The sequence below is a fragment of the Bicyclus anynana genome, chromosome 19 (assembly GCF_947172395.1).
Source record: "Bicyclus anynana chromosome 19, ilBicAnyn1.1, whole genome shotgun sequence".
Taxonomy (NCBI): Eukaryota; Metazoa; Arthropoda; class Insecta; order Lepidoptera; family Nymphalidae; genus Bicyclus; species Bicyclus anynana.
The window spans coordinates 2,551,481-2,564,647 of record NC_069101.1 but is presented as its reverse complement, the minus strand read 5'-3'; the positions used below and the strand labels follow the sequence as shown (position 1 = coordinate 2,564,647).

The following is a 13,167-nucleotide window of genomic DNA, read 5'->3' as shown; positions in this document are numbered from 1 at the left end:
CTATTATAGTAGGACCATTAGCTGACTTTCAGCTTTTATAATATGACGAAAGTGTGGCCAGTACAGGCTCTCTTTGTCCATGTGGGATCAAAGAGCCTTTGTTAGCCCGAAGTGCACTTAGAACAATGTAACGATGACTAAGAACTATCACTTTTTACACATTGTTCTAACAAAGGGGGAGGGTACTAAACGGAAGCTAAGTTTCAAGAAGACACGGCAACTACTCGTACATAGTCTAAAAGATTTTTTAGGGGCGTGAGAAATTGTAAAACCTCACGAGTGTTATACCGGAGTTCCAAAAATCTATACTTCTATACTTATACTTTATACTATATTATACTTATACTATACTAATATTATAAAGAGGTAAAGTTTGTAAGTTTGTAAGTTTGTCACATTTTTTAAATGGGGTAATCTTCGGAACTACTGGTCCGATTTCAAAAATTCTTTCACCAGTAGAATGCAACATTATCGGAGAGTGCTAGGCTAGGCTATATTTTATATTGGTATCATATATATTAGCCGAGATAACACAGTTTTTGTCATACAGGTCGGACCGAAAATCCTCTTAAACAGACTTATTCGCATGCGCTGCCTTAACTATTGTGTAAAATTTAATTTAATGTATGGAGGCTTTTTGTATCTTTAAAAGTTCTACAAAAAAGTCCGCGACACCATATATCTATCTTCTATATATTAGCAGATATAGTACCTTTTGTGTTTTAAAAATTATTAATTTTATATACTTAGGTTTATGTCATTATTTATACTACTAAACTTTAATCCTTATTAAAATAAATTATTTAATAATTACAAGGATATCATGGAGATAAGATTTGCCCTTTACAGTATGTTAATTACTTAAATAGTTTCGGAGATAATACAAAATTTCTAAAAGACGCCGAAATTCCGCTATATGACGCCCCGCTCTTTCATTTACGTAGTTCCCGTTCCCGTGTGAATATGGGCATCAAACATAGCCTATGACACTCGCAAATAACGTAGCTTTCTAACCAATAGAAAGCTACGTTATTTGCGAGTGAAAACAATTCCAGTAGATCCAGAGATTACCTCCTACAACCACACAAACTTTACCTCTTTTTCTCTTTACCTAGGAAAGGGATAGGGTACGGGGAGGGTAGGGGTAGAATAGAGGTAGAGTGTAGATAAGGTAGGGGTAGAGTAGGGGTAGGTTTGGGGTAGGTTAGGGGTAGGGGTAATTTTACGCGGACGAAGTCGCGGGCGTCCGCTAGTTTAATATTATAAACGCGAAAGTTTGTTAGGATGTTTGTTACTCTTTAACGCCGCTACTACTAAAGCGAAAAATAAATTTGGAATGGAAATAGATTTTACTCTGGATTAACACATAGGCTACTTTTTAACCCGGAAAAATCCATGATTTCCGAGATTTGCGAAAACTGATGATTTTGATGATATGAATGTTTGTTACTCTTTCACGCCTCGACTACTGAACCGAATTGGCTGAAAATTGGTATTGAGATATATTATAGCCTGGAATAATACATAGGCTACTTTTTATCCCTAAAAAATCCGTGGTTCCCGAGAGATTTGTGAAAAACTTAATTAAACGCGGACGAAGTCGCGGGCGTCTGCTAGTAATTTAATATAATAAAAGTAAGTCAAAATCGTGCGTTCGGGGAAGTGACGTGCATCAATCGTGGGTTTTTCATTCATCGCTACACGCGCGCAACATCGGGAGTGTTACGAACGAAGTTGCCAAGCAATAGGGGTCACGACCCTCAGTAATGAGGAAGGAGGAGGACTCGTACCTGAGTTAAATGTAACTAACGGAGGTAAATCACACAAACGTAATCAATTCTGCGCTAAAAGCGAGTTGTTATCATGTAATTTATTATCTAACAAGTTAACAAGAAACGAGTGATTACTTTCTATCGAGGAAAGCTCCGTTCACTATCGTTCACAATCCTATAAAGTAAAAGTCACTTTTGACTCGTTCCCCGGTATTTTAATTTAAACCCAACGATTGCTTGAGACTATAACTAATCTATTAATATCGGTTTTTATCGTTCTTTAATAGTTTTTTTTATTGTTTTCGTTTTCTCATTTATTTGCGCTGTGAGCCGTTAATCTTGAGAATTAAGCGGAGAATATTGGAATACATGGAAATTGTATTTCATTTTTACTTTGGAATTTTTTGAGAGTGCTGGATCAATGTTTGTCTGCGATTTTCTTTAAAATGTAGTTCAGATCCGCGATATGTTTATTATATGCACATATTTTGACGGCCTTCGTGGCGCAGTGGTGTGAGCGGTGGATTTACAAGACAGATCCTGAATTCAATCCTTCCTGGGCCTTTTAAGGTTTTCTTAATTGGTCCAGATCTGGCTGGTGGGAAGCTTCGGCCGTGGCTAGTTACCATCCTACCGGCAAAGACGTTCATCCTCCTTCTAACAAGTTAGCCCGCTTCCATCTTAGATTACATAAACAGATGAGATTGTAGTGAAGGGCTAACTTGTAAAGAACAAAAAAATGTCTTGCATATGAGGTAGTACCCATAGATTTTTGTTAAACAGTCGTTACTATCAGTCACGGGGCAGGTGTCACTCAACAATGGCCTCATGAATATTCAATGAAGGTTTCCATCTCACGTCGCCATTGACGCACAATATTGTTTCTACGATCGCGATCACTTGCTACACTACTACTCAATACATGGTACGTCATACTCGATAGTTGTAAAACTGGCGATATTTATTATACTCACTAGCTGACGCCGCGCGGTTTCACCCGCGTGGTTTCCCTTCCCGTAGGAATACAGGCATAATATATAGCCTATAGCCTTCCTCGATAAATGAGCTATATAACACTGAAAGAATTTTTCAAATCGGACCAGTAGTTCCTGAGATTAGCGCGTTCAATCAAACAAACTCTTCAGCTTTATAATATTAATATACCTACTCATAAATCGTGTCAAGGGACACTCGGATGGAACGAAGTTCGCTATCGCTTTAGCTATCATCGCCTACCCTGGAGCTCACCAGCTGTCTACAGGTCACGGCTTACAATTATAGCAAAAACATTACCCTCCCTCTTACGCAGTCGGGTAAAAAGTGTGGTCTTAATTTTTTCCGTCTTCCCTTTTGGAACGCGCGAGAAGGAACTTCGTTTCAAAAATTTGGTAACCATCTGTTAGCTCTAATGGCTCTAATGGCTCGTGTGTTGGTTGCGATGTGCATGACTGTCTATCTAAAATGAACGAATGATAACGATCCCTAGGGTTTATATATGGTTGCTCAGAGATAATCGTCGTGATTATAATGTCCTTCCGATCAAATTTTTGCAAATGGCCTCATCTAAGCAGTGGGTATTTAAATGATTAAATGCGCAAGAATAAGCGATAGCATAGAAAGTAAACACTCTCTGTTCTTTGCTCATAGTTTGACGGTAATCTGCCACAACCGAAAAGAGATCAGGCTTATCTCTGCAATAACCAGCTGGATTCGAACACTTGTTATATTTGACAAATCAATTATTGTTTTTGCAATTTCTTTTTTGTCGTTTGTCTATTACGCGAATTTTTAACATGTTACCTTCTATATCAATGTAACTTCACCCCCCGCAACCGTTGATAAAGCTGTTAATTTATAAATATACCGTTATGAAAATTAATTTGTATGATGATTGTATTAATTTGTGTTTTTTTTTTTATTTCCAGGCATCGACCATCGATGGGAGGCGGAAGGGAGCGTGTCTGTTCTGTCAGGAGTACTTCATGGACCTTTATTTATTGGCAGAACTCAAAACCATCAGTCTAAAAGTAAGAGACATTCGACCTATTTTAATTCTTTATTATTTGTTATAAAATTATAATTTGACAAGAAAACAATTTTGGATAGAAGCAGGCGTTACTTTGCGGAAGTTCATCATGATTATATAATGATTTATTTATTTTGCTATCATCCGCGAAAATTCGGCGAACCCATGCGACAACGTCACCCAGGTCCGACAAAATACTCTCTACGTACGTTTCACCCCGAAACCGGAGCATCCTCAGGAGATGTTGACTCTACAACGTGCAATTGCAAAGTCATAAATCATCAAGAAAACAATTATAATTTTATAACAAATAATAAGGTAAAAGCATGACTTTCGATGCAAAAATGCTGATGTCTTCGGATTGGCTTATCCAATCTTCAATTCTCATTAAATACGTGCCTTTTCCTTTCTGTTTGGTTTGTGGGTTACAGTTAAGTATAGTGCGTACCGACGTCATAAGATAAAGATTAGTCTATGCAGCTTCGAATCATAAGATCTTAGGTCGTTCTATGAAATATTAGGCTTTTGTTCATAGTGAGCTTTCTTTATTCAAAAAAACCTGAGTAACAATCCGGAGTAGGGCTTTAGTTGTCTTACACCCTCGTGATAACACGTTAGGCCATCTTTTCCGTCATCATAATTAAACCATTATCATAACACCCAAAACCCACCATTATTAACCATATAACATATAACATAATTAACCATTGGAGCAAAGTGGTCTAAGTTGCAAATCCATTCTCAAAAAGCTCGAAAATAGTCTCTGCCCCGTATTGACAATAAAAATACGATTTGATGATAGGTATTGTTGTAAATAAATTGTTTGTAATTTTTAAGGGTTATAGACAGACATGCTGTCATAAGGATAGGGTACTGACTGTCTATAACTTTTAGATATGGATAAATTTATTTTCTTTCTTCTTTCTTAATTCCAGGTGACCACAGTGGACATGCAAAAGCCACCGCCAGACTTCCGCACCAACTTCGAAGCGACGCATCCGCCCATACTCATCGACAACGGTCTCGCCATACTGGAGAATGAAAAGATTGAGCGACACATCATGAAGTCGGTGCCTGGCGGACACAATCTGTTCGTACAGGTACGATAGTTGTAGACCAACTGGCCTGCCAGCTGGCCTATTCTCTAACTTGGCTATGCACGAAAATCACCAACTTTTAGCTATTAGATTCATAAGTCTGGGGATTTCGTATTTAAGTGTTAAATTTATTGTCACCTGATAAAAATTACTATCATGTGGGTTTGACATTGTGAATTACGTTAACAATGGATTTAGGCTTTAGGATTTACAGAGACAATAGTAGTCAAAACATTTGAAAAATTGGTCGATGCATGGTACAAACTACAAACGATGATTACAAGACAGTTTGTACTTTTACCATAGCAGTTGGCATAGGGTCTTGGGTATGTAGGTATAAGTCAAAAGTCAAAAATTCGTTTATTTCAAATAGGCTTAGTTTACAAGCTCTTTCGAAACGTCAGGTTAAACTTAAGATAATGGTGATAATAATCTTTCGAAAACTTAAAATTAAAGTTACAAGTGTTTCAAAGCGCCTTGGTCCGAGAAGAGCCCAAAACAAACTCAGCCAGGTTTATTTTAAAAACTTTGAACTTATTGAGAGACATGCCAGTGGTTTCATGTGGCAGTTTATTATAAAAAAAGATTTCCCGATGAAAAACAGCAATAATGTCATACAAAATACTTAGTTATTATCAAATGAAGAGAAAATATAATAATTATGCTGCTCATGCAAACCGCGGCGTGCATCATATAAACTGAACGAATTACGACACTCAAGCAATGATATTAAATACTGTTAGATGTGTTACAAGCGCATGAAAAATGAGGCGCTCAAAAGAGGAAATTTATAGTCAACTCAATGTTAGGTGTGGTCAACAACGAACGTTATTTAAACAAATAATACGTAAATATCGTCTACAATGTCGAGTTGTGTGTTCAGGAAGTGTTAAAACTATATATCACACTATCACACTAATATTACAAAGGCGAAAGTTTGTGTGTAATTGTGAAAGTGTGTAAGTATGTTTGTTCGTCTTTTACACTGTGGCTACTGAAGCGATTTGGCTGAAATTTGGAATAGAAATAGATTTTACTCTGGATTAACATATAGGCTACTTTTCATCCCAGAAAAATCGATGGTTCCCGCGGGATTCTCGGGGGTCAGCTAGTACATAAATATATAATGAGATAAAGACGATGCAAGAAAAAATATGCATGTGTGCGCTCGGTGTTGTAGCCTATTATTCGGATCACTGTTTGCGATGATTTTGTAGGAACGTAACCGATCTGTAGTATAAAATTATCATTGCACTCAAGTTAATCTTATGTGTATCAGATTTCTAATCTTCCTCATTTAGTGTACATTATGTCATGTTAGCGAACTTGTTTGTTAGGTTTTACTTTGTCGTTGAGTATACCAGTTCTGTCAGCACCACCATTAAGGAACACTGAACCTGTATATGCGGGGAAAGCTATATATATTGGTTTTGCAATAAACACTTTTAACGATTTAATTATGTTCCGTGCGATTTAAATGTTGTGATTTATGATTGATTTCATGTTGTGTAACTTGATTATTTATTGATTAATCAGGTGATTATTTCAGTTATTCATAATCAAAGACATTATGATAATTATATCAATTATAGTTTATCATTATGTTAATGCACTCATAAGTCATGTATTAGAGATTTGTAGAATTTGCTGAAGCTTTAAATTGCTTTGAACTTTAAAGAGCAGAGTTTTTACAAGTTCCGGACCCCTCCCCTTTAAAATAGCAATTTCCAAATACCTTTTATTAGTGACTTTGTGCTACAATAAAAAGCTTTACTCATGGATGTTGATAAATTGTCACTGTTGATACAATGTTGATACGATTTACTTCTTTATACACTTACTTTACTTCTTTATATATTTCCAAATAATATCAACCGTTACCATAGTTTTATTTTAAGAAGAATAACATTGGACTTTTTTTAAAGACTAATGGATGTAAATGTCCATTACATGTCCAACACAATTAGCGATTCATTTTTGTAATATAGATACTCGTACGTATCTAATTGTTGTAAGCTTATTAATCGAATTTGTTTTCATTAACTGTGAACAAGTTAATTATAATTAATAATAGGTGTGAAATGACTAGAGATTTCTACCCTCATTTTTAATTTGTTTGTTGGTAAACAGGGTATACTCATAGTATTAAATGAAATTTTCTTAACGAAATCTTCTGTTTGTAGCGTTATGTTAAAAAGTTACCTTCCTCAATGAAGGAGTTAAGTAAATAGGTATACGTCTTTTGCTTACAGGATAAAGAAGTAGCATCGCTTATTGAAAATCTGTATTCAAAGCTGAAGTTGGTGCTGGTGCGCAAGGACGAGCAGAAGTCGGCGGCGCTGCGGGCGCACCTCGGCCGCATCGACGCGCTGCTGGAGCGCAGGGGCACCAGGTACTGCTCTATTGTATTCAAAGCTGAAGTTGGTGCTGGTGCGCAAGGACGAGCAGAAGTCGGCGGCGCTGCGGGCGCACCTCGGCCGCATCGACGCGCTGCTGGAGCGCAGGGGCACCAGGTACTGCTGTATTGTATTCAAAGCTGAAGTTGGTGCTGGTGCGCAAGGACGAGCAGAAGTCGGCGGCGCTGCGGGCGCACCTCGGCGGCGCTGCGGGCGCACCTCGGCCGCATCGACGCGCTGCTGGAGCGCAGGGGCACCAGGTACTGCTCTATTGTATTCAAAGCTGAAGTTGGTGCTGGTGCGCAAGGACGAGCAGAAGTCGGCGGCGCTGCGGGCGCTCCTCGGCCGCATCGACGCGCTGCTGGAGCGCAGGGGCACCAGGTACTGCTCTATTGCCGTGTTTGTATTTATTAACTGACTTCAGAAAAAGGAAGAGGTTCTCAATTCGACGCGTGTAGTTTTTTTAGAGTTTACTCCTTAACCCCGGGATGGAAAAATATGGGCAGTAAAATTCAATGAACGAATGACAATTCTTTTTTGTTTTGATACCTTCATAGAACACTATAAAACTCGGTTTCTATTTAGCGGCCCTCGCCTTACGGTTCGTGCCCTAAAAATACCTCGTATATAATGGGTCTTTTTAGCCCCTTGTATAACAATCTACTATTTTATACTGCTTAATCATAAACCGTGCCCCGTCCACAGATTCCTAACGGGCGACACGATGTGCTGCTTCGACTGCGAGCTGATGCCGCGCCTACAACACATCCGCGTCGCCGGCAAATACTTCGTCGATTTCGAAATACCGGTAAGTATTTTGGCAAATTCTTTCGTAACACTTCCGATGGTCCGCGGGGGCCGGGAGAAGGGTAGCGATGACGGATACACCCACGACTGATGCACCCCGCTTAAAGTCTCTGACCCGCGCGCTCGACTTCACACCCGTGCAGTCCTTCACTCTTTCTTGTCATTTTCAAAAAACTTGAAAATAGGCCTATTTTTTTTTATCGCTGGGAAATTCATTTACGCAACGCTCCTAGAGGTTCCGCGTCTTGACTCGTCAATAGCTTTCTGTTGTAAGACATATTTGCGTTACGATGCATACTTATATCTTGTTTCTGCTGACGGCCCAATCAAATAACAGTGCCGTCCTCTCACACCAACCAAAAATGTCCAAATTATTGAATAAAAATTCAAAATTCATTTATATTAAAAGCACTTTTGAAACATCAAGTTATGTCATAATTTAATTTAATGGTGGTAATTATAGTCAAAAACTTAAAATTAAAGTTACGAGGGTTCCAAAAAGCGCTTACGAGGTTTACGAAGGCGCCTTGGTCCGAGAAGAGCGCACAACAAACTCAGCCAAGGTTTTCATTATAGTGGATACAGACTTGTGGCCACAGATTTTCACATTTGAATCCTATAGTGAATACATTAAAACATCCTTTCATTGCATCGATCTCCTCGATCATCGATCATCGATCATCAAAAAACGTCCCCACTTCCAAAGTTCCAAACACAACTTCTTGGCACTCAATTCAAGTAGTCGCATTTGCATATTCAACCTTAAATTCAATACTTAAGGTTGAATTTGCTCTGAATTTGGAATTTTAATGAATATTGGACTATATTAAAGGCCTTTACGTACAATTTTCTTTACCAATAATTCTAAATCTGTCAAAGCAAAATTGGCCAGTTTTTAAGTGAAATTTTCTACATGATTGTGCGTTCATCTATATAAAGCTGAAGAGTTTGTTTGTTGGATTGAACGCGCTAATCTCAGGAACTAATTTGATCAACTCCAACTAGGAACTCAGGTCTAATTTGAAAAAATATTTCAGTGTTAGATAGCCCATTTATCGAGGAAGGCTAATGGCTATATATTATCCCCATATTCCTACGGGAACGGGAACCACGCGGGTAAAACCGCGCGGCGTCAACTAGTTTATTATAAGAGATCAATGTTTCTTTGCTAATAACTTGACATATTTTTTTTACTCTGAGTTAACCTTTATATTTGACACTAGCGGACTCCCGCGACTTCGTCCGCGTGAAACTCGATGTTAACTTTCAACTACCCCTACCCCTACCCTATCCCTACCTACCCTACCTTTCCCTAATAAAATTTAGCCTGTTACTTGTGGATAATGTAGCTTTCGAATGGTGAAAGAATTTTTAAAATCGGTTTAGTAGTTTTTGAGCCTATTCATTACAAACAAACAAACAAATATCGCCATTGAGGTTTGATATTAGAATATTAATATGAAGACGACAATGTTGATTGGTATTTATTCACTTTACTTATTATAACAATAGTATATGGATATAAAACAAAAGGACTATCAAAGTGATGATGCGGTGTGGAATGGAGAAACGGTCAAGATGTAATGAATGGGCGAAACAATATATCCACGCATGCGCGTTCGAGGGAATTCTAAATATGAAATGAATCTGGATTGTGAAAGTAGATGGCCTAATCTAAAGTGGGCGAACGAAAGAGTTCGTTCACCACACAAACAAACAAACATACAAACAAAGTTTTCCTCTTTATAATATTAGTATAGACAAATGACGGTAAGTGTGAATGTTGCAGACGAGTTTCCGCGCGCTCTGGCGCTACATGTTCCACATGTACCAGCTGGACGCCTTCACACAGAGCTGCCCCGCCGACCAGGACATCATCAACCACTACAAGCTGCAACAAGTGAGTGACTTACATACATACATCACATCACCTCACCAATCAAATATACAGGAAGAAAATTTTTTTAGTGCGGATATTTTTATATTTTGTACATAAACAAAATTTAATGATTACGTATTTTTTCTTTTTTTTTTTAACTCAAAAATAACAAAATTATCGTTAGCTAAAGTTATTTACTTTTGAACAGAATTTTAGGGTCACCCTATTGTGCGTTTATTTTATTTTGGTTTGATACCTAAAGGACGTCACCAGATCACTTTTAAGCTGAATATATCTTGTTTAGTAATAATATGTACATTATTTTGTTATTTTAGAGACATAAATAAAAAAAAAAAAATACATAAAATGTATCGAACTGTTTGTAGATTTATATTCTATTAATGATACAGAACCACGAAAAAAAATATCCGCACTAAAGACCGAATCACCCTGTATGTATACAACTCATAATATATTCAACTTAAAAATGAACTTGGGAATCTCAGTCGAGTCGAATTAGAGATAACGTAATTGTTCAGTCAACTAGTGCGTAATGTCTTCATATTATAATTTTCATCATTTATTGCAATTGACTGGATGAACTTCCCGATTATTTAAACTTTAAGAGTAAAAAGATCTTCTTATCTTTTGATAACTGATATAGAGAGATGGGCTTTAACGCTACATTATTTTAGGCCAGGTAAAATATAAATTTCTTAGAAATATTCAGTTTCCCAAAAATAAAATTCATAGATTAGAACCAAAACAGAGATGGAGTATTTCTTGTAGATTTTCCACTAGTTACAAAACATTACCTTTACTTGCTAGCTTTATTTACTAATAGGATTATATAGCTATCTTTATGTACTTTCTTTCTACTAAGTAATCATAGTTGATTTACATTTCTGTCCTACCCCAGTATTTGTCTGCTATAATTGAGATTTATTTCTACCCTACGCTATTATTAACTTTTACTCTATAGTTAGGGTTTGTTTCTGCCTTACGAAAACAGTCGGTCACAGTTGAGACATATTTCTGCCTACCCTCATATGAATATAATTTTAAATTGCTATAGTTAGTACTTATTTCTGCCCTACCCTCTGTATGCTATAATTAAGACTTATTTCTGCCCTACCCTCATATTATATGCTATAGTTAGAACTTATTTCTGCCCTACCCTCATATTGTATGCTATAGTTAAGATTTATTTCTGCCCTACCCTCATATTATATGCTAAGTTAAGACTTATTTCTGCTCTACCCTCGTATATGTACGCTATACTGTACCCTACGTTGTGTTACTATCGCCTGCAGCAGTCGTCAAAGGGCTTGCTCATGTCGCCAACGCTGACGCGGCAACGCAAAGAGGACGATAGCGCGCCGCCCGCGACGGTACGTTGCGTGGATGTGGCGACGAGCAAACTGTGAATTGTACATACCTCGTGATGCTTAACTCACATGTGCCACCTGCTTTGATGATGAATCTATCCAATATGTATAAATTTTAATACGCAAAGACCTTCTTATTAACCAAACGGAGGTCGATATTTCGAAAATACGAAAATGTCGTTGAAATATAAATTTTTCGAAAGGAAGAGTTCCAGGATGAACAGTTCGGATTGACAGTAACGCCATCTAATATTAATATATCGGTATTTTATTTATTGTTAATAGAATTCTGCTATTTTAATGTTAAATGGGAACTCGTCAAATTATGTAAACAAAAATACCCTCTCCGAGAGGCTATTAGTCTTGATTGATTCGTTTGTTAAACTAGTAATAGATAACAGATGAAGTCACTTCTACAATTTTGCAATATATCACCTATTAAGGACAAAAATTGAAAAGACTTTTCAATAATATTAGTAAAGATGATTTACTTTTCTTTCAAAAGTGTAGTGGCACATGTGAGATAAAATAACAAAATCGTAAGTTCCGAGCGCCGCATAGCAATAACCACATCACTCATGAAGCGACGCATTAACGTGTATAATGTTATTGAGCAGCTGCCCGGTGGAGTTATGTGTTGCACCTCTCTCATCTCACGGAACATTCGCTTATTGACAGATTAATTGTTATTAATTAATTAGATTAATAAATTAATTCCACCACCTGTGATTCAGTGGCGTAGCTAGCTAACCAAGGGCACTAGTGCAAATAAAAAAATGGGGCCCCACATTATCTAAACTTTAGGTTTTATCATGTAAAAATATCATAATGAGAGGACGCACAATCATGTAGAAAAATTAACTTTTAAAAACTGGCCCATTTTGCTTTGACAGTTTCAGAATTGGTGGTATAATTATACCTAAAGGCCTTTAAATATAGTCAAATATTCAATAAAATCTCAAATTCAGAGCAAATTCAACCTTAAGGATTGAGTTTAAGAGAGGAGACTACTTGAATTGAGTGCCAAGAAGTTGTGTTTAGCTCTCGTTTAGTGGGGACGTTTTTTGGTCGCTGATTGTGCTTTCACTTTTTAATAGGAGATTGATGATAGAAATGCAAAATTCGTCAGCTTTTTTCGTTTTAAAAAATTTTCAAGTTTAGCTTGATCGCGATTTTCTAGTAAGTATTCGACGGCCCTCTGAGCTTGTGGGCCCCGGGGCACTGCCTAGCTACGCCATTGTTGTGATGTTGTCTCCATTTTCACTAGTTATGTTGGTTGAGGTTTTTTTGTGGTAACTTGTTGTTTGGCAAATCGTTGGCCGCGTCTGATTAAATTATTTATTTATTTATTATGGGGTGTGATATAATATAATTTTTTACTTATTATTCAGTTGAAAGCTCGGTAGGTCATCGATTTGAGACTTAAAAAAATTACAAATTGTGTCACAACTTAATAAAAGAATTTGGTGCTGCGAACGATTTGTATTTAATAATTTAAATTATTATTAATATTTTTTTATAATACATGTAATATTTGATATAATAATTTGTTGTATGTCTAATATCTATGTAAAATGGTGTTCCGTTATATATATTTAATATTATGTATTGCTTCCGTTTAAATTTTTTTCAATTCTTCAAGATTGAATTTATGTAACTATACTTTTTATTGTTATTTTAGTATTTGTATTTTCTTTATACTTGTTTATGTTTTTATTAGTATATTATTAGTGACTTAAAACTAAGAAAACATTGAGTGTCATTCCTATGAATAAAATTTAAATATAAATATATAAATAATT

General features: G+C 36.7%; 1 protein-coding gene across 3 annotated transcripts in view; it reads left to right on the top strand.

The window, feature by feature from the left end:
• LOC112050847 (chloride intracellular channel exc-4) overlaps nt 1-13,167 on the top strand; it is a 66,672-nt gene that overhangs the window by 50,215 nt on the left and 3,290 nt on the right. Inside the window, exons 2-7 of one of the 3 annotated variants that reach the window (XM_052887498.1) lie at nt 3,698-3,799; nt 4,734-4,898; nt 7,148-7,408; nt 7,997-8,099; nt 9,888-9,998; nt 11,291-11,368. In XM_052887498.1, the coding sequence (XP_052743458.1) occupies nt 3,698-3,799; nt 4,734-4,898; nt 7,148-7,408; nt 7,997-8,099; nt 9,888-9,998; nt 11,291-11,352 (804 nt within the window). In that variant the 3' untranslated portion in view covers nt 11,353-11,368. The remainder of the gene's footprint in view (nt 1-3,697; nt 3,800-4,733; nt 4,899-7,147; nt 7,409-7,996; nt 8,100-9,887; nt 9,999-11,290; nt 11,369-13,167) is intronic. The other 2 variants (XM_024089214.2, XM_052887497.1) reach the window with 2 other exon arrangements.